This window comes from Vanessa cardui, chromosome 28 (assembly GCF_905220365.1).
Source record: "Vanessa cardui chromosome 28, ilVanCard2.1, whole genome shotgun sequence".
Taxonomy (NCBI): domain Eukaryota; kingdom Metazoa; phylum Arthropoda; class Insecta; order Lepidoptera; family Nymphalidae; genus Vanessa; species Vanessa cardui.
The window spans coordinates 652,901-677,833 of NC_061150.1; the positions used below are offsets into that span (position 1 = coordinate 652,901).

The window sequence follows — 24,933 nt, forward strand, 5'->3', positions numbered from 1 at the left end:
CGCGCCACAAAAATTTCTGATGAAAAGTGGTCACCAAGCCACATAGACAACGCAACAAGGTCGCCGCTACGTTTTACTATTTCAAGAGAGCACAACGTTAGCGCGATCTAACTACGTACAGCGCCATCTAGTGTCAACTCTATTGAAACCATAACAGGAAATGTCAAATGAGCAACTTTTGACAGCTAATTGACGCGATATGATAAGTATTCACTATGGATTTGTAAATATAATAGAGTTTTAAAGGTTGACAAAATTTACATCGGCAGTTGGGTGTTATCATTACACAGTATAAAACAAAGTCGTTTACCGCTGTTTGTCCCTGTGTATGCTTGGATCTTTGAATTTACGCAACGAATATTGATGCGGTTTTATTTTTCTATTTAATAGATAGAATGCTTCAAGAGAAAGGTTTTTATGTATAATACGTGCATGTTATAGTAAAGAAACGCTGATAATTTTTGAAGTTTCTTATGTGATGTCATTAATCTACACATTTTTTTTGTGCTTACATTGCAAACGATGAAAAGAATGTACTATATACTTTAAAGAGATCTTCAAAAATCTGCGATGGTAATATGTTAAGCTCTGTGGGAGCTGTAATCATTTTTATCCTTAACTTTTTCTGTTGAATAATTTTAGATATTTAGCAATACAGCATTAAATCTGATACTATTAAGAATCTTAAATACATTGTGCATTTCATACAGATTAAATGAATATTTTCGAAGATATTACAGATTTAAAAAAACCAGGGACATAGCGGTTAGTATTGCCTAAAGCAAAAAACTCTTAAACTTATTATTATTAATTATAATGACAGTCTGTAATAAGTTTAGTATCAGCATTACTATGTTATTTCCTAATTTCCTATTGATTTGCAAAAAAATGCCGAATTTTATCGGAATCTTGTTTGTAAAATTGAAGATGGGTATAAGTCAATGATATTCTAATAAACAGATATGTTATACCCATACTAAACAACAGAAAAATGTGTGCCGCGCCGGGGACCGCTTATTTTAGTTTATTTTTACATTTCGTTAAAAGTAAAAAGGATAACTTGATAAAAACAATAAGTAAAAGGGATAACTAGATGTTTTAATTACGCAATACGTATTACTACGTAATTATGATGTATTATAACGTATTACTACGTAAAACGACTAAAGGCAAACGTCCCAATTAGGACGTTTTCTAGTCTTCACATTTGCGCGTTAATAACATATCTGTTTACTAAAACATCATTGGTATGAGTAGTTAAGTGAGTTGATAAATAAAGATATATTAATCATAAACTCTTACTATTGTACAATGCTGAGTTATAAGCAAATCGCATGTAATACGTGAATCTGAGGTTTTTTTATCCGTTATCCACTTCCCACCTCACTTTGGAATATGCTTTATATGTATATGTATATTTTATAGTTGTATATGTATATCTTATAGTCAATTCATTCATTCAAAATAAACTTTATTCAAGTAGGCTTTTACAAGCACTTTTGAATCGTCATTTTAAAATTAAGTGAAGTTACCCCCGGTTCGGAAACTAGGTTCTACCGAGAAGAATCGGCAAAAAACTCAGTAGTTACTCTTTTTTAACATTTAAAAAATACAAAGTCATGTTAATTAAATACAATTATTTAAATTAATGTATCCTGCTTGTAAGTCAACAGGTATTAACTCCACGCTTTTTTATCATCTATAAAATCTTGTATCGAATAATATGCTTTTTCTACCAATGTATTTTTTACAAACGATTTGAATTTAGTATTTACGAAACGGCAAAATCTTTCATAGTTTTCTAATAATAATGATAAATAATATACAAACCAACATCAATTGGCTTTTCTATATCCGATTCCTCCTCTAAATATGTTCTCAATAAATACATAAAAATAACGGAAATATATTAATAATATCAATATGTTATGTTAAAGTAATGGGTTAAAAGGAAATACATTGAATTTTTCAATTGTTTATTTTGTACAGCGATAGAGACACCGTCTCGGCCACGTTTGGTCCAACGTTGGTCCAAACAGCTAACGGCGTATTTACATCCGAATTTAAAAAACATTACCCTAAAAACATCCATCGTTAAATTTAAACTACAATTCAACTAACCGACGTAACAGCTGCGCGACAATACATCAACATACAGAGCTCATACAACCATTAAAAAAAATGCATTCATCTTCACACGGAACCCTCAATACTTTCAGTGTTGCCAGCTTAAAATAATCGTCACGTAGTCATCGGTCGTAAAGGAAAAAGAACCGCTTTATTTACAAATTATTTACAAAAAAGGGAATCGTTCCCCGCGGCCCGCGTGCGACAGAGACGCCTAGCTGGTGGCGTCTCTGTCGCACACGGGGGCCCGCAGTCCCCTTGAAACAACTAGAGATCGACTTAGAACTACTTCCATATCACAATCAAATAAAATATTAAGCTTTTATTGAACACGTTACGATTTACATTGCTATACTTTGTGCCCCCCCCCACGCGAGGGGTTGGGCCGTGAAACTCCCTCGTGTCCAATAAAGCGTCAACTCCAATCTACCGACTAGATTAATCAATTCTTCGTCGTCGGCGTGCCGATATTCAGCAGGCCGCTGTACCCTCGGAACTGGCTCGTCATCAGGTCACGGTACATCGCCAGCTGGCGCTGGTCCATGGGGCCCAGGCTGTTGTAGAACGCATTCATGTACATCGGGTCCATGAACGGGTTCAAGTTGGGCACTGTCTTCTGCATTTCCATCATCTGCGCCAGGTTTTGACCCTTGAAGGCGTTCTGGAGCATGCCGCTCTGAGTTTCCTTCGCCGTGGTCGAACTCGTGGGTGATATGTCCTCTCTACTCGGTATTTGGTAGTTGGGGACCACTATCGGGGGCTTCTTGGGGGATGGGGACGGGTAGGGCTTGGGGTAGTCTTTGGGGGGGGTGGGCGTTTTCGCGGACACGAATTTCCCATTCGAGGAGCGCTTCTGCGGCGGCCGCTTCGGCGGAGTTTGGGACTTCGAATTAACTAGCGTTATCTCTAAATTCGAACCGACGACTGCTTTCCCGTCCAATAGGGTGTAGTTTTTGCTCAAATTCTGGGGGGCGTTGGGGGTTTTCGATGGGGAGGGGGCCGAGGGTATCCTGACTATTTCCACGGCAGGCTTCTGGGCTGGACTGGTCTGGGTTTTGCAGGTTAAGTCCAAGATATCTTGAGGGGTTGTTGTGGGGGTTTGGATACTTCGTTGCGGTTTGATGGGGGTGCCCTGCAGCACGTGCGGCGGGGGCATGAAGGGGTCCTTGGGGTTGCCGTACACTGTCTTCTCCGGTCCAGCGGTCCCGAAGGCACTGGACGCCTGGATGACTTTCGGCACCTGGATGCCGTTGGGATAGGTCGGCGGTATGATGTTATACATTTGGAATATTTGAGCTTGAGTCATAATCTGGTGCTGGACCGCCGGATTGAGGATTATAGGGCTGGGGTTTATTAGGGGAGTGATGGGGTTGGGGATGGGGGCCGCCCAGACGGGCCCCGGTGGGACCGCGGTGACTTCCAACCCCCTCTCTTTTAGGATTTCTAGTTTTTTCTTCTTTATGCCCTGAGGGCTCTCCGGGTACTCGTCCAAGTCGATAATTTCTGGACTCTTCGGTTTGTACGGGACCTGGAACGTACGATAAATATTAATTAGTACGATAATTACAATAATTAAAATTAAAGAACGATTTAAAACTATAACTTAATAGTTTAGCTGTACTTAAATAACTTGTCATAAGAAAATATAACCTTATTCTAGATCTTAAAAGAAAATTTAACCGACTTCTAAATTAATAAATACAGCCAGTGAACTCAAAACATAAAAACAGTATATATCTATGAAATTACTGGACCGATTATAATGATACTCACACTGTTCCCTAAGTTATAGTGTACTTAACATGGACTAAAATTATCATCTCAGTACGACTTTTAATTTTTGAGAAATTAGTTTTCAAACACACACTTAAGAAATTAAGCAAACGCGCTTTAAAGCCTGTGTGGATCATCATAATCAAATATAATTCAATTGTAACAATGTTACATACATACATGTCGAACTGATGACCTCTTTTTTAAAAGTCGGTTAAAAATAATTATATGATGTAACTATAATGTAATCTAGTATATATATTAAGCCTAAAAGTGGATTTAGATTCTACCGAGAACCGGCAAGAAACTAAATAGTTGTACCTTGTCATCTATCGTATATGTAATAAATAATATTTATATAGAATAGGCTATTTGACTTTTTTTAAAAAAGGAATTTAGTATCAAATCATGTGAAATTAAAAATTCCATATTTAAACAGTGCGAAAAAACTGCAAAAGGTCGGTGACGTCATTTGCCTGTATTGCAATATGTGGTACATATAATGCACATATAGTAGGCAAACGAGGTTAACAAGCAAGTGACGTCATCATAAGCCCGACCAATCAGGAGCGTTTTGTGTCATGTGACAAAAGTTTTAAAAATGCATTTCTACTTATGCATTTTTGGAAAAAAAAATAATTAAATAACCACTAATAAAACTCGTAATATATACTGATTACTATAATTGACACTTTATTTGTCCCATTGTTAAATAGCCTATTGTATATAACCTTTATATGTATATGATATTGTAATAAGGGTTACCTCCACAATTTCATCGTCGCTGTGGCTGGCGGGCGGCGGGGGGTGGTGGATGCCGAAGTTGTTGATGGTGGTGGTGGCGGTGGTGACTGCGGGCGGCGCCATGCCCAGCGGGGGGGAGGACGACGAGGAGTCCGTGCGGAGGGGAGGTATCGGGGCTGTGAAAAGATACAAACATATTTAATTTTGTTAAATATTACTGACAAATTGTATTTTAACAGATTCATTGTGTATTCATAGTGTAGTTATTAGTATTATTCGTAATTAGTAGATTAGTACTGATGTTTGATTTAATAAAATAATTAATTTAATAAGATATTATATTAATATAGTTATTTTTATTATAACATTTATTAATTACGGGATATTTACCATTGTTTTTATTAAAACTTGATGGAGTTCGTACCAAGACATTCATAGACAAAATAGAGAACACGGTAAATACGGTAGTATGGTATGGTAGTATTAAAACATTCATTTAATATTCGAAAATATATTAGTTGTATAGCAGATGCTTCGGTTCTCCTATACAAAATTTATCAACACAGTAATATACATACAGATGACATATTGTATTTGTGTGTGTTTAGGAGTCGAGATGGCCCAGTGGTTAGAACGCGTGCATCTTCAACGATGATTGCGGGTTCAAACCCAGGCAAGCACCGCTGATTCGTGTGCTTAATTTGTATTTATAATTCATCTCGTGCTCAGCGATGAAGGAAAACATCGTGAGGAAACCTGCATGTGAAAAATTTCATAGAAATTCTGCCACATGTGTATTCCACCAACCCGCATTGGAATATGTTCCAAACCTTCTCCTCAAAGGGAGAGGAGGCCTTTAGCCCAGCAGTGGGGATCTTACAGGCTGTTGTTGTTGTGTGTTTATGTGTGTGTGTGTGTGGGGGGGGGGGTGTACTCACGCGTGGCGGCGGGGGGGCGCGCGGGCTTGACTCTGACGGCGCGCAGGGAGCTTCGCCCCGCAGGCCGGGAGCGCTGCTGGGGGGGGGACGGGGGCACAGTTAGGCATACACTTTGAAATGGCTCACATAATGTTGTCTTAAATATTCGCGATTATTACACATTTAAATAAAACTAGCTATAACAGACCTAAAGATACAGTCAGTGCCTTCTGCGTGCAACCGGAACGTTACTCAAGATACCAATTGAGAAATCGTTGGCGGTAGTTGTAAATAATATTTCCTTTGTTCTTCAAATAGACAAATGCCACCTTAGTCTACCCGTGACCACGAACGCTGTAAAGTGCTCGAAACGTCGGGATGTCCAAAATAATTAATGTACGCGATTCAAATCCGTTATAACTAGTTTTATTTAAATATTTAATTTTAAACTTTTAAATGGCGCCTACCATTTACAAATTACTTATTAGGGGTGATTAATACTACTTATATGATGATGAAGACGTCCTAACTGCTTTCGACGACGGCGGCAAATCTCAGGGGAGACCCATCAAGTCAAAACGAATCAAAATATACTTTATCCGAGTAGGCTTTTACGAGCACTTTTGAATCATTCAAGTTTTTGAGTCATTTCGAGTCGACAAGAAAAGCAGTATTTATTTTGTAAATATAACATATTATAGTATCCGCTAACATCGTGAGGAAACCTGCATGTGACAAATTACATATAAATTCTGCCACATGAGTATTCCACCAACCCGCATTGGAATATGTCCCTCCCTTTGAGGAGAAGGTTTGGACCTTCTCCTCAAAGGGAGAAGAGGCCTTTAGCCCAGCAGTGGGAATTTACAGGCTGTTGTTGTTATTTGTTGTATGAAATCTTACCATGTCGGTGGTGTTGGTGAGGTTGGTGTGGCCGTTGGTGTACTTGTCGCCGAGGCTCGAGAGGCTCGAGAGGCTGTCGGTGGGGGGCGCCTGCGACAGCTGCTGCAGGAACCTCGTGTCCGTGTTGCCTGTACAGTACAGACATACGGTTAGTCCAGGTAATACTACACTACAGACTTTGAATATAAGGAAAGTTTACTTAAGACTGTTGGCTGCTGCATAATGTTGTTAACCTTTTCCATTCCTGCGATACGAGGCGTTTAAGACCTCGTATGTAAACTACCAAAAGTACACATACAAGAGCATTCCATTTTTTTTTTTACTTAAGACAAATGACCAGCGAACTTATTATGTAAGGGTTCCATTCTCCCTGAAAACCTTATCAAAATCTGTCTAATATTTAGTTAAATGATTGACGCGACTCACCTAAGTTCAACTTTTGTGCTAACTCGTTCAGGAACACGGACCCGTCGCCCGGCTTGCTGCCGACATCCGACACCTTGCCGGACTCCATCACAACCGGCTTGCCCGGATCGGCCGGCGCCGGATCCTGCAGCATCTTGAGGCCCGGCTCGATCAGCTTCTCGACCGGCTTCACGAAGATCTTCCCCTTCTCCTCCTCCCTCGGGTTCGGGAGCGAGTCGAGGAACTCCCTGTTCAGCTCCTCGGCGGGCTTAGAGGTCACGTCCATCTCCTCCTTCGTCAGCTCGCCCGTCTCGTTGTCGAGCACCAACTTCTCCGGCCTGAGCTTCCTCGGGGAGGGAGTCCGGAGCCTCTTCTCGGGCAGGTCGGGTGACGCGTCGACGTCGCGCACGGGCGAGTCGGTGACGTCGATGGTGTCGATGGGGCCGGCGGGGCCGACGGCGCCGGGCTCGTCCAGCTTCCCGTTGGGCTTGGGGTGCATGAGGCCATTCCACCGCTGGTAGTGCTCGTACTGCAGGAGGTACCTGCAACAGCGAGCGCGCCGTGAGCGACTGGCACGTGTGTGTGTGTGTGTGTGTGTATGTATTTGCATTTGTGAGTGTGTGTGTGTGTGTATGTATTTGCGTTTGTGAGTGTGTGTGTGTGTGTGTATGTATTTGCGTTTGTTAGTGTGTGTGTGTGTGTATGTATTTGCGTTTGTTAGTGTGTGTGTGTATGTATTTGCGTGTGTGTGTGTGTGTGTGTGCGTGTGCACTGACCGCTGGTAGAGCGCGCGCAGGGCGGCGGCGCGGGCGCCGTAGCGGCGGCGCCACAGCGCGGCGCGGCACGCGCTCAGCCCGCCGCGCCGCGACACCCACAGGTACACGGCGCGCAGCGACACTGCAACCCAAACAACGACGGTTATATTATATAACAATTCCAATCTATTTCTTAAACGCCCCCCCCCACTTCACATCAAACTTGTACTGAGATTGAGTACGATAACATCGCAGCAAGTCTGTGTTGTGCTTACGTAAACACTCAGTACTTGTTTCTTTCTTTAGAGCAGAAGAGATTGAGACGTCTTAAATAGCTCTGCGGCAAATCAAAACCCTTCCAATGGCCGATTGGAATGCCTGCTAGCCCTCTACACTTATCTAATTTTTCACTATCCAATAACTATTAGTGGATAAGATAGATAGATAGAAGATAAATAAGGTAGTCTGATAGAAAGCCTCTATCAGCCCACTTTTACTTGGCGGTGGGGTTTTGTGCAAGCCCGTCTGGGTAGGTACCCCCACTCATCAGTTATTCTACCGCCAAATAACAGTACTCAGTATTGTTGTGTTCCGGTTTGAAGGGAGAGTGAGCCAGTTTAACTACAGGCACAAGGGACATAACATCTTAGTTGCCAAGGTTGGTGGCACATTGACGATGTAAGGAATAGTTAATATTTCTTACAGCGTCATTGTCTATGGGTGATAGTGACCACTTACCATCAGGTGGCCCATATGCTCGACCGCCAACCTAAAACCTATACCATAAAAAAAAAAACTATCCACTTAGCTATCGACCCATGTAACATAAGAGCCAGCTGTGGGGTACTCACCGTTTTTCAACGAGTGGGATATCTTAAGCGAATCGTTCTGACTCTTGAGGAACTCCCTGAGCTGCTGCAGGAAGGCCTCGTCTTTGGCGATCTCCTCTGGCTTCCTCTCCACTTCCTCCTCCTCCTCGCTCTGCTTCTCCGCTCCGTTACGGAGTGACAGTCTTCTTGGCGTCTGGAAATTTGAACACGTATTATAATATCATATTTATATTTGAGGATGTTTTCGGTATTTTCGGAATTTTTGGAACTTTTATAAAGCTTAGTAATTCCCATTGTAGATGGCTAAGAACTATTAAAGTTAAGAACCTGTGCACTAAGTATCTTCTGTAAAGGAGTCTGACAATCCAAGACTTCTGACAATACAACACTAACGATACCCAGACTCCACACTGCCACCGAAAATTGGTCATCAGAAACATCCAATGACTTTCATCAGCCCGACCTAGAGTTTGACCCCAAAACTTGAGACATCTGACTTTATAGACCCAGGAACTAGTTGGCATGTAACATAGCTGGTGTAGTCACTCACCCTTGTGTCAGGCGTGTTCCTGTCACTATCACTGGAGCGCGAGTCGGGCGATCGGTCGGGCGACCTGTCGGGCGACCGGTCGCGCGACCGCGCCGCTCGTCGCCGCCGGCCACGTGGCCTGCCCTTCAGTTTCGGCGCGAGATGATTACAGACGAACTCGTGCCCTTCTAGTTCGGGGTATTCGAAGGTATCCTGGAAAACAGACTTCATTTTAGACTGAATAAAATGCTCGATCATAAAACGTGCTGGAAGACGACCTTTACTGCTGTTAAAGTTACTGAAACTACATAAGACAGGATGGCTCAGGATTTCCTTCACCGAATGTTAGAAAGAGTGAGCAGTCAAGCAGGTGATAAATCGAGGTTCTTTGACTAGGGCCCAAAAATCTTGGCTTAATATTCGGAATCAAAAACACATAAAAATGTACTTTATTCAAGGCTTTTAGAAGTACCTTTGAATCGTCATTCAAAAAACTACATTAAGTGAAGCTACCGCCTTTTAGGAATGCAGATTCAATCGAGAAGAACCGGCAAGAAAATTAGTAATTACACTTTATCAACATTTAAAAATACCGAGTCATGTTAGTTAAGTACAATTATATATGTATGTAAATACATCCTGCCTAAAAGTCAACAAGTATTAGCTCCAAGCTTTCTTATCATCTACAAGATTATAATCTTGTATTGCACCAATGTATATTTAACAAATGATTTGAATTTAAATAAAACTAGTTATTACGGATTTTAAATCGCGTATATTAATTATTTTTGACATCCCGACGTTTCGAGCACTTTACAGCCAGTGACAGTCAGACAGACAGTCTACCCGTGACCACGAACGCTGTAAAGTGCTCGAAACGTCGGGATGAAATAATCCAAAATAATTAATATACGCGATTAAAATCCGTTACAACTAGTTTTATTTAAATGTGTAATAATCGCGAAAATTTATGACAACATTATGATTTGAATTTATCAATCGGCAAAGTTGTGAAATCCACTCACCTTGCAATACAATATTCTGGTGTTCTTCGTGGGGGCCGCGTAGCCCCCGAGGGCGGCCACGAGCGAGTCCCTAAGCCAGTCCGCCTGAATGCCATCGAGGCGCGCGAGCAGTGCTCGGTAGCGGCAGTAGCGAGGGTACGAGAACACGACCACACCTGGATCCTCTACTTCGACTGCTGGAAAACATTTACAAAAATTTATTTTAATAAGACCGTATGGAGACCGAGTCGAGATGGCCCAGTGGTTAGAACGCGTGCATCTTAACCGATGATTGCGGGTTCAAACCCAGGCAAGCACCGCTATATATATGTGCTTAATTTGTCTTTATAATTCATCTCGTACTCGGCGGTGAAAGAAAACATCGTGAGGAAACCTGCATGTGACAAATTTCATAGAAATTCTGCCACATGTGTATTCCACCAACCCGCATTGGAACAGCGTCGTGGAATATGTTCCAAACCTTCTCCTCTAAGGAAGAGGAGGCCTTTAGCCCAGCAGTGGGAATTTACAGGCTGTTGTTGTTGTATGGTGACTATCTCATTGGAAAGAAGCCTTATAGTACACATTTGGCCACAAACGAAGAGCAGTTGTGATCAGCAATAAATTAGGTATATATTTGGTGGTATGGCTCTGGACATATAACATCTTAGTTCCCAAGGTTGGCGGTGTGCTGGTCATATAGAGAATGATAATATTATTAACGGCGCCAACGTTCTTCAGATAGTATGTATATTTCTCAGACTACCTGAGGCCAAGGCCTTCTGTCCCTTTGGGGTTTGGAGCATATTCCGTACGCTGCACTGATACGGGTTGGTGGAATGCACATGTGACAGAATTTCGTTAAAATAAGACACATGCAGGTTTACTCACGACGTTTTTCTTCGCCGAAGAGTACGAGATAAAGTATAAACACAAATTACCATCTATATGTTGTAATATTTCTTTTATGGTATATGTTGGCGGACGAACATATGGGCCACCTGATGGTAGGTGGTCACCATTACCCATAGACAATGACGCTGTAAGAAATATTAACTATACCTTACATCGTCAATGTGCCACCAACCTTGGGAACTAAGATGTTATGTCCCTTGTGCCTGTAGTTACACTGGCTCACTCACCCTTCAAACCGGAACACAACAATACTGAGTACTGTTATTTGGCGGTAGAATAACTGACGAGTGCGTGGTACTTACCCAGACGGGCTTGCACGAAGCCCTACCACCAAGAATGCATGTATTTGTAAGAGACACTTACTTATAGAGCACTTCTCTTTCTCCACGTCGCTGAAGTCGAGCTTCGTGTGGTGCAGCGGCGACGTGACGCAGGGCGCGCTCGGGGGGGCGCAGGCGCCGCGCCACACCGCCCGGAGGCCCCACCTCCACTCGGCGCCGTTGCACACCCAGCTGAGCAGGTCCTCCGCGCGGAGCACCACCTTGTCGTTGATGGCGAGGACTTCGTCCTGGAAAACGAAGAAATATACATTTTAATATATGCGAAATAACTTACTTAACGCAAAATACTGTTGGGGAAAACGTGTTCTAGAGTGGAGACTGCGTCTCAGCAAACGTGGTGTAGGGTAACGTCCTCAGGCACGGTGGTGTTATATACGCAAGACGGCTGGCAGGAGCTGGATGCAAGTAGCCGTAAAAAGACCACAGTGGGGTGCACTTGGAGAGGCCTATGTCCAGCAGTGGACTAACATGGGCTGCTGATGATGTTGATGATGAACACAAAATATATTCCTTTGTATCGCGTTATTGTTTCTGAGATTAAAGCTTTCAAACAGACAAACTCTTTAACGTTATAACACCACTATCGACCCGCCTCTACTTCGCACGGGTACTTGATAGTAACAGCCTGTACAATTCCCACTGCTGAGATAAGGCCTCCTCTTCCATTAAGGAGAGGGTTTGGAACATATTCCAACACGCTGTTCCAATGTTCGCGGGTTGGTGGAATACACATGTGGCAGAATTTCGATGAGATTAGACACATGCAGGTTTCCTAACGATGTTTTCCTTCACCACCGATCACGAGATGAATTATAAACACAAATTAAGCACATATATATAATATCACAGTGGGGCTTGCCTGGGTTTGAACACGAACTCATCAGTTAAGATGCACGCGTTCTAACCACTGGGTCATCTCAGCCCTAATACTTGATATGTATCGTTATATTATGAACAAATTACATACAATCATTACAGATTAGCCTATGTATTTTGCTATATGAAGTATGGATGCAGTACGAAGCAAGTTTGAACTATTGGAGAGGAGGACACAGGCTACTTTTTTGCCGAATACATGACAGCCAACAACCTAAAACGCGAACAGAACCGCGGCTCACAACTAGTCTCAAGTATTTACTCTGTACGGTAGCGTTACATTTTTATTTAATTGACACATACATGTGTATTGGTAACGAGTAGCCTATGATGTTCTCGGTGGAATATATAGATATCTTTACGTTCGTTCGTTCAAGTTTGCTTCACAACAAATTTCATCAAAATCGGTTCATTCATTTGATAGTGAATGAGCGACAGACAGACAGAGTTACTTTCACATTTATAATATTAGTATAATTAGTACAGACGATCTATAATTGGATATATATAAATCTTTATTTTTCGAATTGTGTATTGCTGTTAGCCCTATTGGCCTCTACCGCGTCACCGGGTCGGGTAGGCGAGCTACAATACTCAAGCCTAGTGATGGGAGCCCACCTAGGGGCTTAATATAAATCTAGAAAATTCATAACATCACATATAATCGTTTTCGAATCTTGACATCGCGATTTAGAAAATTACTTATTTTGTCTTAACGCCATCTAGTATCTGCAAGTTACATTAATTACGTGTACATAAACAATAAAAAAAAACAAATATCAACACAATACAACTACTTAACAAACATCGAATAACAAAACAGACATTCGAAATTCGAATCGAAATTTAAATCTATTACGAAAAAAAAAAACAACAAAAACAGCCTAAAGACCGATCCTTACGTACAAACAGACTTACACGAATAACCGTCAAAGTTTCTTTTTACGAAATAATTCGGAAACGCACACATTAACATTTATTTATTTTTTTCATAATAAACACACACATGTTTAATTTTTTTTTTTCGTATACGGATACAGACGCTATTAACACATACACAGCGCACACACACAGGCGTCGTCTATGTAGTTGTGTTTGCCTCAAACAAGGTGACGCTATACAGCGTGTTCGAGTTAACATTTAATTATTATTATTTTATTTTTAACACTCAAGGTCGTTTCGGATTATCTTTATATTTAAATTGTTGTTTTCATATAATATATGTAATTAATATATGTTGATATATGCACGATGTGTTATTACATTGCGACCTCTAAGATATTTATTTTAATTCGAATTACGGAATCACTACTGTGTATAATCGGCTTGTCCGTCTGTGTTTAATTAATTATTATTATTTTACCAACCGCACTTGAGTGGCGTGATGGAATATGCACCAACCATCTCTGCGAACACGGGAGATCTTAGCCCAACAGTGGGATATTTACACTTTTCATTTCGTTAGTTCAGTTACCGATTTGAAAAATCTCTTTTCTGTTTAAGAGGATACACTTTCCGATTGATCCCATTGAAAATTGCAGGAAAAATACCCTAAATAACCCTAAGGGCGAAAGACTTACGATTTTTTAGGACGCCACATTATTTTAATTTATTAACCAGAGTATTATTATTTGTAGTCAGTTATTTTTAACAAAGAATTGTGATTACGATGTTCTATTAAACAATTTCCAAGATGGCGGTCATTCTTACTACTGCCAAACTACACAAAATAAGTTATAGACAACGAGAAAGATTCGTTATATATTATTTATACACCTATACCTTGTTATAATAAATAACTCCGACCTCTTTTAAAAACTGTTCAGTATTTAAGTTTCTCGATTAAGACAGACAGACAGACACGGTGGCTTATTAATATAAATAATATTAAAATGAAAAAAAAGAAACGCAATGATTACAGAAAAGTTAGCCTTTTTTTATTCAATGTCAAATATATAATATTAAAAACATAAAAAAAATTAACGGCCATTAATTAATTATACATAAACTTGTCATTAAAATATAACTAACAAAAATAACTACTTTAATGAATGATGACACGTTAATTTTTAAACATCTTAAAATAGTTACTAAACCAATTTACATAAAACTTCTACCGGAATCTAGAGTGCGTTTCGTAAATAGTTTTAGAATACAACGTACAATGCAACAGCGATTCACAGTTTCATCTGATATTCAATTTAGACTATCAACGAGAGAAGCATGGAGTTCATATTCTTGTCTTAATTCATATTAAAAAAAAGGTAATATTTGTTTGTTTGTATGTTGGTGGTAATCTTCGCTAACGTTCCAATTTCAAAAATAAATCATGGATAGAAAGCGATATTACCCCTAAGTACTGTAGGGTGTTAATCACAATTATACCATACAATGTTTTTTACTTATAAATTGCACCCGAGTAAAGTCGTATGGCGTCGCTAGTCCTATCCTATCCTACTAACATAACATTATAAATGAAAAAACTACTGAACGGTTTTGGATGCAATTTCACAGTAATAATGGGTCACATCAGAATAACACAAAGGCTGTATTTTATAATGATTTTACGTAATTTGATACGTCATAGTATAACGATACATACATTATTATAATGGAATAGAACGCACGGTGCGTTCCATTCCATTACAATAATAATAATAAAAAAAAAACACACAATTAATAAATATTTTTAAAATAGATAGACAAACCCGGCGGTCGGGCCTCGTATCGCAAACAGTACTAAATTCTCATCACCATGTACACGACACACATACACGCGCACACACAGACGGAATTGATAGCGAGCGATCTATTCGGTGCAACAACCCTGGGATAGGGCGCGCACAGACGAGCGAAATTATATTATAATATTTAAACTGTTACTATATTTTCTTATTAAACATATTTTATTATTTTAATACAATTAGAGTTCGAAGTTTATTTTTGTAACACTATAGTAAAAAAGGATTATATTAATCACTAGTGATCCACCCCGGCTTCGCACAGGTGCAATACCGATACTAAATATACTACAGAATATAGTACATACAAAAACCTTCCTCTCGAATCTCTCTATCTATTAAAAAAACCCGCATCAAAATCTGTTGCGTGATTTCAATTATCTAAGCATATATAGGTACGTATATCTCGAGTGTTATTCGATTTTAATATTAATAAAACATATTACTGCTTAGCTTCGACTAAGTGTATAATTATTATTGTAATTATTATATATCTTTCGGTGAAATAACGATTCAATTCGTTGTTATTTTATTAATTATATTGTTTATTGAGGTTAGTGATACGAGATATAATATAACTTTGTATGTATATATATATAATTACAACTATTTTTTTTGTAACAGGGCGTGCATGTCTTCTGTGCTTTTAATATGATTGAACGCTCAAATTCTTATGTTAAATCTATATCTTAACCACATATACATTCAAAGAATAAAACAATCATTAATAGTGACTTAATTTTAGAGTTGTTTCACTGTTAAAGTTAATTATTGAGTCTTATTAGTTAATACATAAAGTACGTAAGTAAGTAAGTAATTTTAAATCGTCTTTATATTATTTAATCAATGGTAAACCTTGAATCGGTAATATAGATTACATAGTTGATTTCATTCTATATTAAATCATAAAAGTGAAGTATGAAATGATAGAAATAAATTCACAGCAGTCAATCTCAAGGTAACTATGAAGAAAAAAACTTCAGAGGACAACAGTAGCTGAACCCACGATCCTCTGTATCCATATCTGATAGAACTTCAATCATGACAGAGTTTAAGGGCAGAAGCTATAACCTTACCTTCTTTTAGAAGGTCTTAGAATATTTGACTAATGTAAAACATTTTTACTATGTAATCTCCGTCTCTGATTGGAGGTATCTGCAGCATTATATTATAACCCAAACGCCAAACGGGTAGACGTGTAAACCTAGTCAATGGTCAATGCTAATAACAATTATTGAATCATGATTCAAATATTTTAATATATACGTTGAATGAATATTGTTTAAATTTTAATTTAAAAACAGCGTCGCTTGCATTATTATTACACTGTTCGCAGTTTTTTTCACGTATTCAGATTAAATTCACCTGTCAGTATGTCTGGGTCAAATCTTAAAACTGAAACACGCATTTTAATCACATAAATTGAGCTGAGATTTTCCATTTCTCATAATTATACTCAAATAAAAGAATATACTAATGATAGGGATTATTGTGAAACCGAACTTAAAATATTACTAAACCAATATACATAAAACTTATACTAGGAGACGCACTGTAAATCGAAGACGGTTTTAGATGGAATAAAATGCCGTTCTTACTATATAATTAAATATATCTATATTAATATTATAAATGTGTAAGTAAATCTGTTTGTCTGTTTCACGACCAAACCGCTGAACCGAATTTGATGAAATTTGTTATGAAAAAGGACGTAAAGGCTACTTTTATGTCTGACACATGACAATCAACACCCGAAACATGCGTCTACTAGTAATTAACGAGTAATTAAAACAAATCGTCTGCTAGTGTATTCGAAAGCAATTAATATTCATTACGTTTTATCGCATTATAGATTTATTTTCGTCGATTCGGTTACGAGCGCTCCGATAGTTACATATTTAAGGTAAATAACCAGTTTCTTAACGACCGTCAGCCCGCAACAATATATTAAAGTCTTAATGTTTAAATTATCAAATCTAGGTCGCGACAATTATAATATATTTTTCTACGTATCGTGTGAATATTTTCGATACACAAAAGTTTCACTTTGACTGAATAAAAACTACTTTCGTTTTTTTTTTTTTGGATTTATTCTTGTATAAATTCAACACGCGACTCCGTTCGTGTCGAATTGATGTTTAGATTTATACTTAATACTAATATCGAATAGTAAATTTTGCGTAGAAATTATAATTTTGACATTTCTTCCAATCATTTGATGCTCAATCATTGATGGGTTGATTATACGTGTGTAATATTTTATTAATAAATCGTAATTAATAAATCGTAAACAATTATAAAAAAATAATTTTCCATATATAATTATAATAGTTATAATAATACCCTATCCGTGCCGTGTGTACGTAGCCTTAGCGACATAAATTCTCAATAACGCAAAATGGCGGCGCGGGGGAGCGGGAGGGGGCAGGCAGGGACGTACTCGCTTTAGTTATTCTTATTTTCATTGTGTATTAATTAAATAAATATATATTTTTAGCTTGTTTTTTTGCTAAACGAATAAATGGTTCTCATATTATGTTTGTATAATCCTTATTAATTTTAGTACGTTTGAAGTTATTTCACTTAAATCATGTGGAGTAACTAACGAGTTTCATGAGGTATCTTCTGTATAGAATCTACATTCCGAACCAGTTGTAGCCTTACTTAATATTGTTCTGTAAAATAACGACTCAAATTTGCTTGTAATTGTCTACATGCATAAACTATTTTATTTTTAGGAAGACTATAGGCTTTATAATGATCGTCACCCTTTTCAATATATATTCTACTGCTTGTCAATCATGCTTAGAATTGTTGTGTTCCTAAATGTACAAGGGACATGACATTACAATTCCCAACATTGGATACCCATGGCGACGTAAGTGGTAGGTAATGTTACTTACAGGCCCTTTGGTGGTGATCACTTGCCACCAGGTGACTCATTCATAAATCCACCTAGCTGTTTCAATAATAATCAAAACATACAATAATTTCCACCGTCATTGAGCGGGGGCTAAAATAATTATGGTGTGTATTTGATCACATATAACATAACCTAAAATAACCAAATACTAACTTACTTGGCAAAATAAACATTTAGTAAGACTTTGGATTAATTATGAAACGACTGATCATAGTTCACATTATATGCGTTTAAGGATACACATAAAGAATCATACAAAGTTATATAATACTTTATAAATATATAATTATTCAAAATTATAAACAATATGTATATTTTATACGCAAGTCTGTTGAATCTACCATTACAGACATTGAATAGATATGTAACTAATTATTCCAAAAACAATTCGAAAACAGCAACAACTAATTAACGCTGGCGACTTTACTCGTATGTCTTTCTTAGGAGTTCGAACTTACCTTACATAACAAATTTCATCAAAATCGATACAATGAATTGACCGCGAAAGAACAACAGTACATTCGAACAAGCGACAATTAATTTAACTTTATTTATATAATAACAATTAAAATATATACCATCGATTACATGAGTTAATTAGTTCGATAGAACAGTTAAAAATATCACGCTTGAGACGTGACCAATTTATAAATTCGTCACAACATTGTCGTTAAACTGAGTCACATTATATGTATAGTCATCTACCATAGATCCCCTCTACCATTTACTTTATTTTTTATTTTAGTGAATAGGTTTGGCGGACGAGTATATGAGCCACCTGATGGTAAGTGGTTACCATTACCCATAGTCAATGACTTTGTAAGAAATATTAACTATTCCTTACATCGTCAATGCGCCACCAACCTTGGAAACTAAGATACTATGTTCCTTGTGCCCGTAGTTACATTGGCTCACTCACCCTTCAAACCGGAACACAAAAATACTGCGTATTGTTGTTTAGCGGTAGAATATCTGATGAGTGGATGGTACCTACCCAGGCGGACTTGCACAAAGCCCTACCACCAAGATTTACGGCTTATTATATACAAACAGACGTAAAATACAACATGATACGAGTATTATCATACGATTTATATTTAATAACGTCCAAGGTCAAGTAAATCCGAGCGTTCCGTCTTGTGTTACAAACAGCTTCGTAACAATGTAACGTGCATTCGTAATACCACCGGGAAATCAATTAAGTTTCAAAACTGAGGAATAATTAATCTAACTGCATTTATTTATACAATCGTATCGCTCGGTTTTACACGGTAAAATCTCTCATATTTATATATCCTATTATCATTATGTATGTAACTATTGTTTTTATTAGAATACGAAATAAGGGCTGGATGTGTTAAGATTACATTTAAAATAGAGATAACAGATATACTACCTAATAATTGTGCTCAAACTCGGTCGAAACACGAAATAGAGTCGTGAGGTTTATATATAAAGAAGTTATACATACATCTTGTACATCTACATCTATAAATCAGTTAAAAATAAACTTTACGTACTTTCTGATTTAGAAGAGTCGAAATGAACTTTTAAACTGAGAATTTATCGTCAATCGTTTTTTTTTATTTGATGATAAACCTTTGTATTTACAAAAATATAAAAAGTAGGTAGACTTATTTTTATAAATAGTACTTAAATAAAGGTCCGATATTGCCTAGCTCTACGAAAAGAATTTTAGCCCTATCGGATAGCCCACTCCCCGTCTTCCTATATCATAAATATTACTTTCTAAAATCAATACACACTTTACAACATAAATATTCACTGGCAGATTATTTCGTGTAATCTTAATTTGTGAACTTTAAAACAGACCGGAAGCATTTTAACTCAGCGGTTAATTTACTGTTACACGAATGACCGATTGTTTCATTATTCTTATTTTAATTTCAATAAATTAATTTATAAACTGTATTTTAATTCACAAACAGGTAAATGATAAAATTATTTTATGGATAAACTAGAGACTCGCCCCGGCTTCGCTCGCGTGCAAAACTAATATTAAATATATTACAGAATCTGTTTATTTACGACATCACATTGCAAATTTCTAAAATTATCAGTGTTTCTTTACTATATTGTCCATGTGTTACATACAAAAACCTTACTCTCGAATCACTCTATCTATTAAAAAACCGCATCAAAATCCGTTGTGTAGTTTTAAAGATTTAAGCATACATAGGAATATAAGGACAGAGGAAGCTACTTTGATTTATACTATGTAGTGATGTAAAGTAGTCTAAAGATCTAAAGGTCTGTAAATTAACTGGAGTAAGGTCGACCTTCTTTTTGAAGATGAAGGTTTTGGAGATATTTCAGCAGGCTTGTCTTAAACACGTGTCAGGCTTTATTTAAAAGACACATCCATATCTTACGATGTTTTCCTTAAACGCTGACAACGACATGAATTATAAACTCTAATTATAAAAACTAGTTGTCTTCCACAGCTTTGCTCACGTTTTAAAGGGTTATGTGTTAGGCAAAAAGCCTATGTCCTTCCTTGGTATTTAAAAAAATTACACCAAATTTCATCAAATTCGGTTCAGCGGTTTAGTCGTGAAAGAGATACAAACAGACAGATAGACAGACAGAGTTACTTTCACATTTATTATATTAATATATCTTAAAACCTAAGAGGTTTCATTGATCGCTCAATCGAAAATACAAAAAAAAAAACATTAGTCACGTATAATTCTAAAATTTAAAATAATAATTCATTAAAAAACAAAAAACAAACACAAAAACATCTATTAAAGTTCGGCCCTGGCGAAAGCAGTGAAAGATGAGAGCGGGTCAAAACAGTGACGGGACAATTTTGATACTTTTACATTTGATTAAATTTATTATTATATTTTTTGACAAAAATATATATTTTTTAAAATATAATCCTAATCAAGAAGAAAAATGTTCACACTATAACATAGATAGTATTTAATGTATTACAATAATTTTTAATAATACGCTATCATCTAAGAAACGAGATTATTATTAATAATGATAACGTTAAGTTATTCGTTATCTTTCAAAAGCTACGTATATCTATACGTTGATACGATAATGATGTTACATAGATAATTACATAAGACAATCACGAATGGTAAGAATAGCCAAACTAAAATATTATACTAGAAATTAGATTTTACTAGATATTTCGTTTGAAAATAAAAAAAGAGTATTGATTTTATCTGTAGTTACATTGGGGTTGTTTTAAAAGCATCAATATCTCACCCTTTCGTTATATCTATTTAAAAATTCTCAACCGCTTGAAACACAAACAAGAAACGATTCAACAGTACTATCAGAAGATAATTATAATAATTGACGGATTAATTATTGATAAAGAATACAAACAGACAGATCAATTTCTACACGTCATATTAGTAAGCGGACTACCAAATTATATATATAAGCATTGATACTGTAAGAAATCTTAATATCGCTTATGCGCCATCAATCTTGGACACTAAAATGTTACATCCCTTATGCCTATAGTTACTAGCTCACTCACCCTTTAAGCTGGAACACAACCATTATTATTTCGCGGTAGAATATATGATGGAACCTACCCAGACGGGCTTGCTAGATAACCCTACCAATATGTACAAATATACTATCGCAAATAACAGTATAAAGTTTCACAAGACAATCAAACAATGACTCATAAAAACATATCACTATAACACGTTAGAAAAACAAACAAGAAGTCGTTAATTGGATAAATATCAACTAAGCAAATTATTATTGTATGCATCCTCTGTACACTTAGAGCTAAACCACTGACTCACCACTAGATCTCCGAAACTATCGGTCCGATGACTTTAAATATAGCATTGATACTCCTTTCTTGACGTACAAAGTCGGGACCAACGGATAGTATATGTATAAAACAACTTATAGTAACAACAAGCTTACTATATAGGCATTCATATTTATTTATTCATAATTAAACCTAATATGCTTCGTAAATTCACTACGGTGATGCATACTTAGCACTAACTACTCTTTATTTTATCACATATATGCCATCTTATATAAATGAAAACCGCAATCATAACAATTATTAAATAATTTCGTACTGACTAAGCCTCCAAGTTCTCGATAATTTATACGCAAACGAACAATTTCAAAACCCATAACAAAGTGTACGTGTGTTATTATGTTTTATGTGACTTAAATGTCACCAACGCATATATATTTCAAACGTTACAACATTCGTATAGTTGCTATGTTGTATGTGTTTGAGCACGTATAGCGATGGGTCCTGCGCTTGATCTCACTCGAGCCGCGTCGGAATATGAGAGCGAGGATAGTACACCTGTGTTTGCGCACACACACATCTGCATAATATAACATCAATACATGTATATTAATTGTTAACCGAATTTAAAAAAAGAAACTGACGCATTTGTTATATTTTAGTATATATATATATTTATAGACTTTACACTTTGTATGATATAAATTTCTATTGAAATAGACCACCAATACATATAACACACATACGTCTGTATATCTTGTAATATTACAAGATATTTTAATAAACATTACATTCATGTAAGTAGAAAGTAATTTACTTGATATCAAAGTAAATTGCCATTAGACTACTTCACTTTGATTATATAACGAAAAACACACACATATTAGCCTACATGATTACTAGCTTCTGTATTTACATAAAAATTACTACAAAAGAAAAAAAACAATGTTGAATTATTGAAAAAAAGAGTTTCCTCTTTAGTTTAAGTCAATAAATACAGTTCACAACCTTATACAAAATGTCTATTTGTCTTAACCCACTAATATACCTCTTAGTCACTCGTATACCGTATTCTGATCTCATGCGCTTCATTCACAGAGCGATCAATAATCAAACCCATTCATATTCCATACCTACATATATTTACATTCAAAATACCTATCTAGGCGAGAATACATTCTCAGAACATAACATACAGTTTCCCCATCATTTTCCTCCATCAAAATCACCTTAATCTTAAATATAACATAAAAGTTTATATGTTAAGATATTTTTTTTTTAACTCTATCCAAGCTGTTCGTTTTTCTTCAAACGTATAACTCGAAAACCTGTTTTCGATGTACTTGTTTCTACTTATAATAGGTATAACGCATTTAAAAAAGTGAATAATTTTAAACTTAACAAATAAGCGAATGTTATAATTGCTCGATAAGAAATTTTGTTTTTACTATAAACTACTACCTCACATATCTTGTCTATAACAAAACCCATACAACTTACACATTGCCTTATTAACTTAAGTTACACAAGTTACAAATTTAGCTATGAATATTTTTTACATACTATAATGCAAAAAGTATGTAGGTAATATTCGTTGATTGCCATACATGATATATTACATTAATTGTATACCGACAGGTACATTTTCTATATATTCGTGAAATAGAATAATTACTAAGTTTGTATTTGTAAGTTATTATCAAATGTGTTTAAAAACACTTTTTTCCATAAAGTATATTACTATCCTTGTGACACGTCGACATATATGCTGATAGAAATAACTTTAAATCCCAATAACTTAATTGTATACGATCCTGGAATTGTGCGAGTCGTAAGTTCAATCCTATCATCCCCACACATAACTAGCTTAACGTATAATATCAGTAATTACTTAAAAACAAACATAACATTCTCACAACGATATATAATTAAGTATTTAATTTGTATACCACGCAAATATCACGAAACAAACTCTATAATATATACTACTAATACTAATAAATAAATAAAACAAATTAATTTACAACCGATAACAGTTTTAAGAAGGTCAACTAAATTATTTATTATAATTCTGTTTGTAGAAGTTTAACCCATGCGTTCAGTTTGACCTTTAACATTACACACTTGTAAGATATAGTCGAGATATCTTTTCACTCCAAGGCGCCCCCTACACGTCATATTAATTCATTTTTAACCGACTTTTAAAAAAAAGGAGGTTCTCAGTTCGATTGTTTGTATGTATGTATGTATGCGATTACCTCGCGTTTGGCTAAAGCTATTTGGATGAGGTTTTCAGAAAAGTGCTTGTTACATTCAAGAGAAGGTTTTAGTGCCTTAACCCATAATTATTATCAAATGTTTAAAATTGATACAAAAATACATATCATTTATTCTTATTAAATAACTATTATGTTTATTAATAAAATAAACTTAACAAATACAATCTTATTTCTTTATTTTGGTTCTTTACCCTCAACTCACGCTAACAAAGACGTTTTGTTCTATTATACATATATACGTACTTTCTCTGTATCCTTTATTGCCTACCCTACGACGTCATCTATCCTACAGCATCTTCCTTTCAATAGGATACTCTACCATATCCCAGTCAGTCGTCATCCATCCACCATCCGAAACAGTTTCATTGTTAATAAAAATTCCGTTTGTAATTAAAATAACGCGTAAAATCCAAACGACAATTATTTTTTTAAAAAACCGAAAAAAAATTATATAATAATACGTACGAGCGTCACTCACTGATATAAATGATAATAATTATATACAAAGATTATTTACAATTACATCTTTACATAAATGTATTTCAAATATCAGTAAAAAAAAATACTTAAAAAAATAAAAGAATAATAGCTAAAGTATCAAGACTAACCATCCACAGTTAACTGTTCACGAAGTTTTGAACGTTTAATGAACAAAAGGGTGTAACTGCGAATTCATTTTAAATTATACAAGCGAAATTAAACTTTAAAATTAAGTACATAGAGTTGAAACTAACTACACTGTTTGCCTAACTTATTAATACCGGCTTATATAGAATTTGAAGATTAGGAAATCGTATTTTTTGCCTTTTTTTTTTATTCCGTGTATTTACTCTTGTAGTGCGACGCGATGTTACTCGAACTATCTCTACATAGAATAATAGGTCAATAATTTGTCTGTTTGTATGTATAATATATCCTTCTTAATTAATATTATAAAAGTGAAAGTAACTTTGTCTATCTGCATTTCTGTCGTTCTATAACTACCAAAAGGCTGGACCGATTTTGATGAAATTTCCTATGAAGCAAACTTGAACTCCAAGGAAGGACTACACAGGCTACTTTTCTTCCCTAGCACATGACAAACAACCCTTTGAAG

The 24,933-nt window shown here is 36.3% G+C and overlaps 1 protein-coding gene across 3 annotated transcripts in view; it reads right to left on the minus strand.

Moving 5' to 3' along the window:
* Positions 1 to 1,963: 1,963 nt before the first annotated feature.
* LOC124541574 (AT-rich interactive domain-containing protein 5B-like) overlaps positions 1,964 to 24,933 on the minus strand; it is a 76,906-nt gene continuing 53,936 nt past the window's right edge. Inside the window, exons 4-13 of one of the 3 annotated variants that reach the window (XM_047119491.1) lie at positions 11,266 to 11,470; positions 10,009 to 10,181; positions 9,005 to 9,196; positions 8,476 to 8,647; positions 7,646 to 7,766; positions 6,891 to 7,411; positions 6,465 to 6,592; positions 5,583 to 5,658; positions 4,666 to 4,820; positions 1,964 to 3,655 (exon numbers count right to left, since the gene is read on the minus strand). In XM_047119491.1, coding sequence (XP_046975447.1) covers positions 2,570 to 3,655; positions 4,666 to 4,820; positions 5,583 to 5,658; positions 6,465 to 6,592; positions 6,891 to 7,411; positions 7,646 to 7,766; positions 8,476 to 8,647; positions 9,005 to 9,196; positions 10,009 to 10,181; positions 11,266 to 11,470 — 2,829 coding nt within the window. In that variant the 3' untranslated portion in view covers positions 1,964 to 2,569. Of the gene's footprint in view, positions 3,656 to 4,665; positions 4,821 to 5,582; positions 5,659 to 6,464; positions 6,593 to 6,890; positions 7,412 to 7,645; positions 7,767 to 8,475; positions 8,648 to 9,004; positions 9,197 to 10,008; positions 10,185 to 11,265; positions 11,471 to 24,933 lie in introns of all 3 variants that reach the window. The other 2 variants (XM_047119489.1, XM_047119488.1) reach the window with 2 other exon arrangements.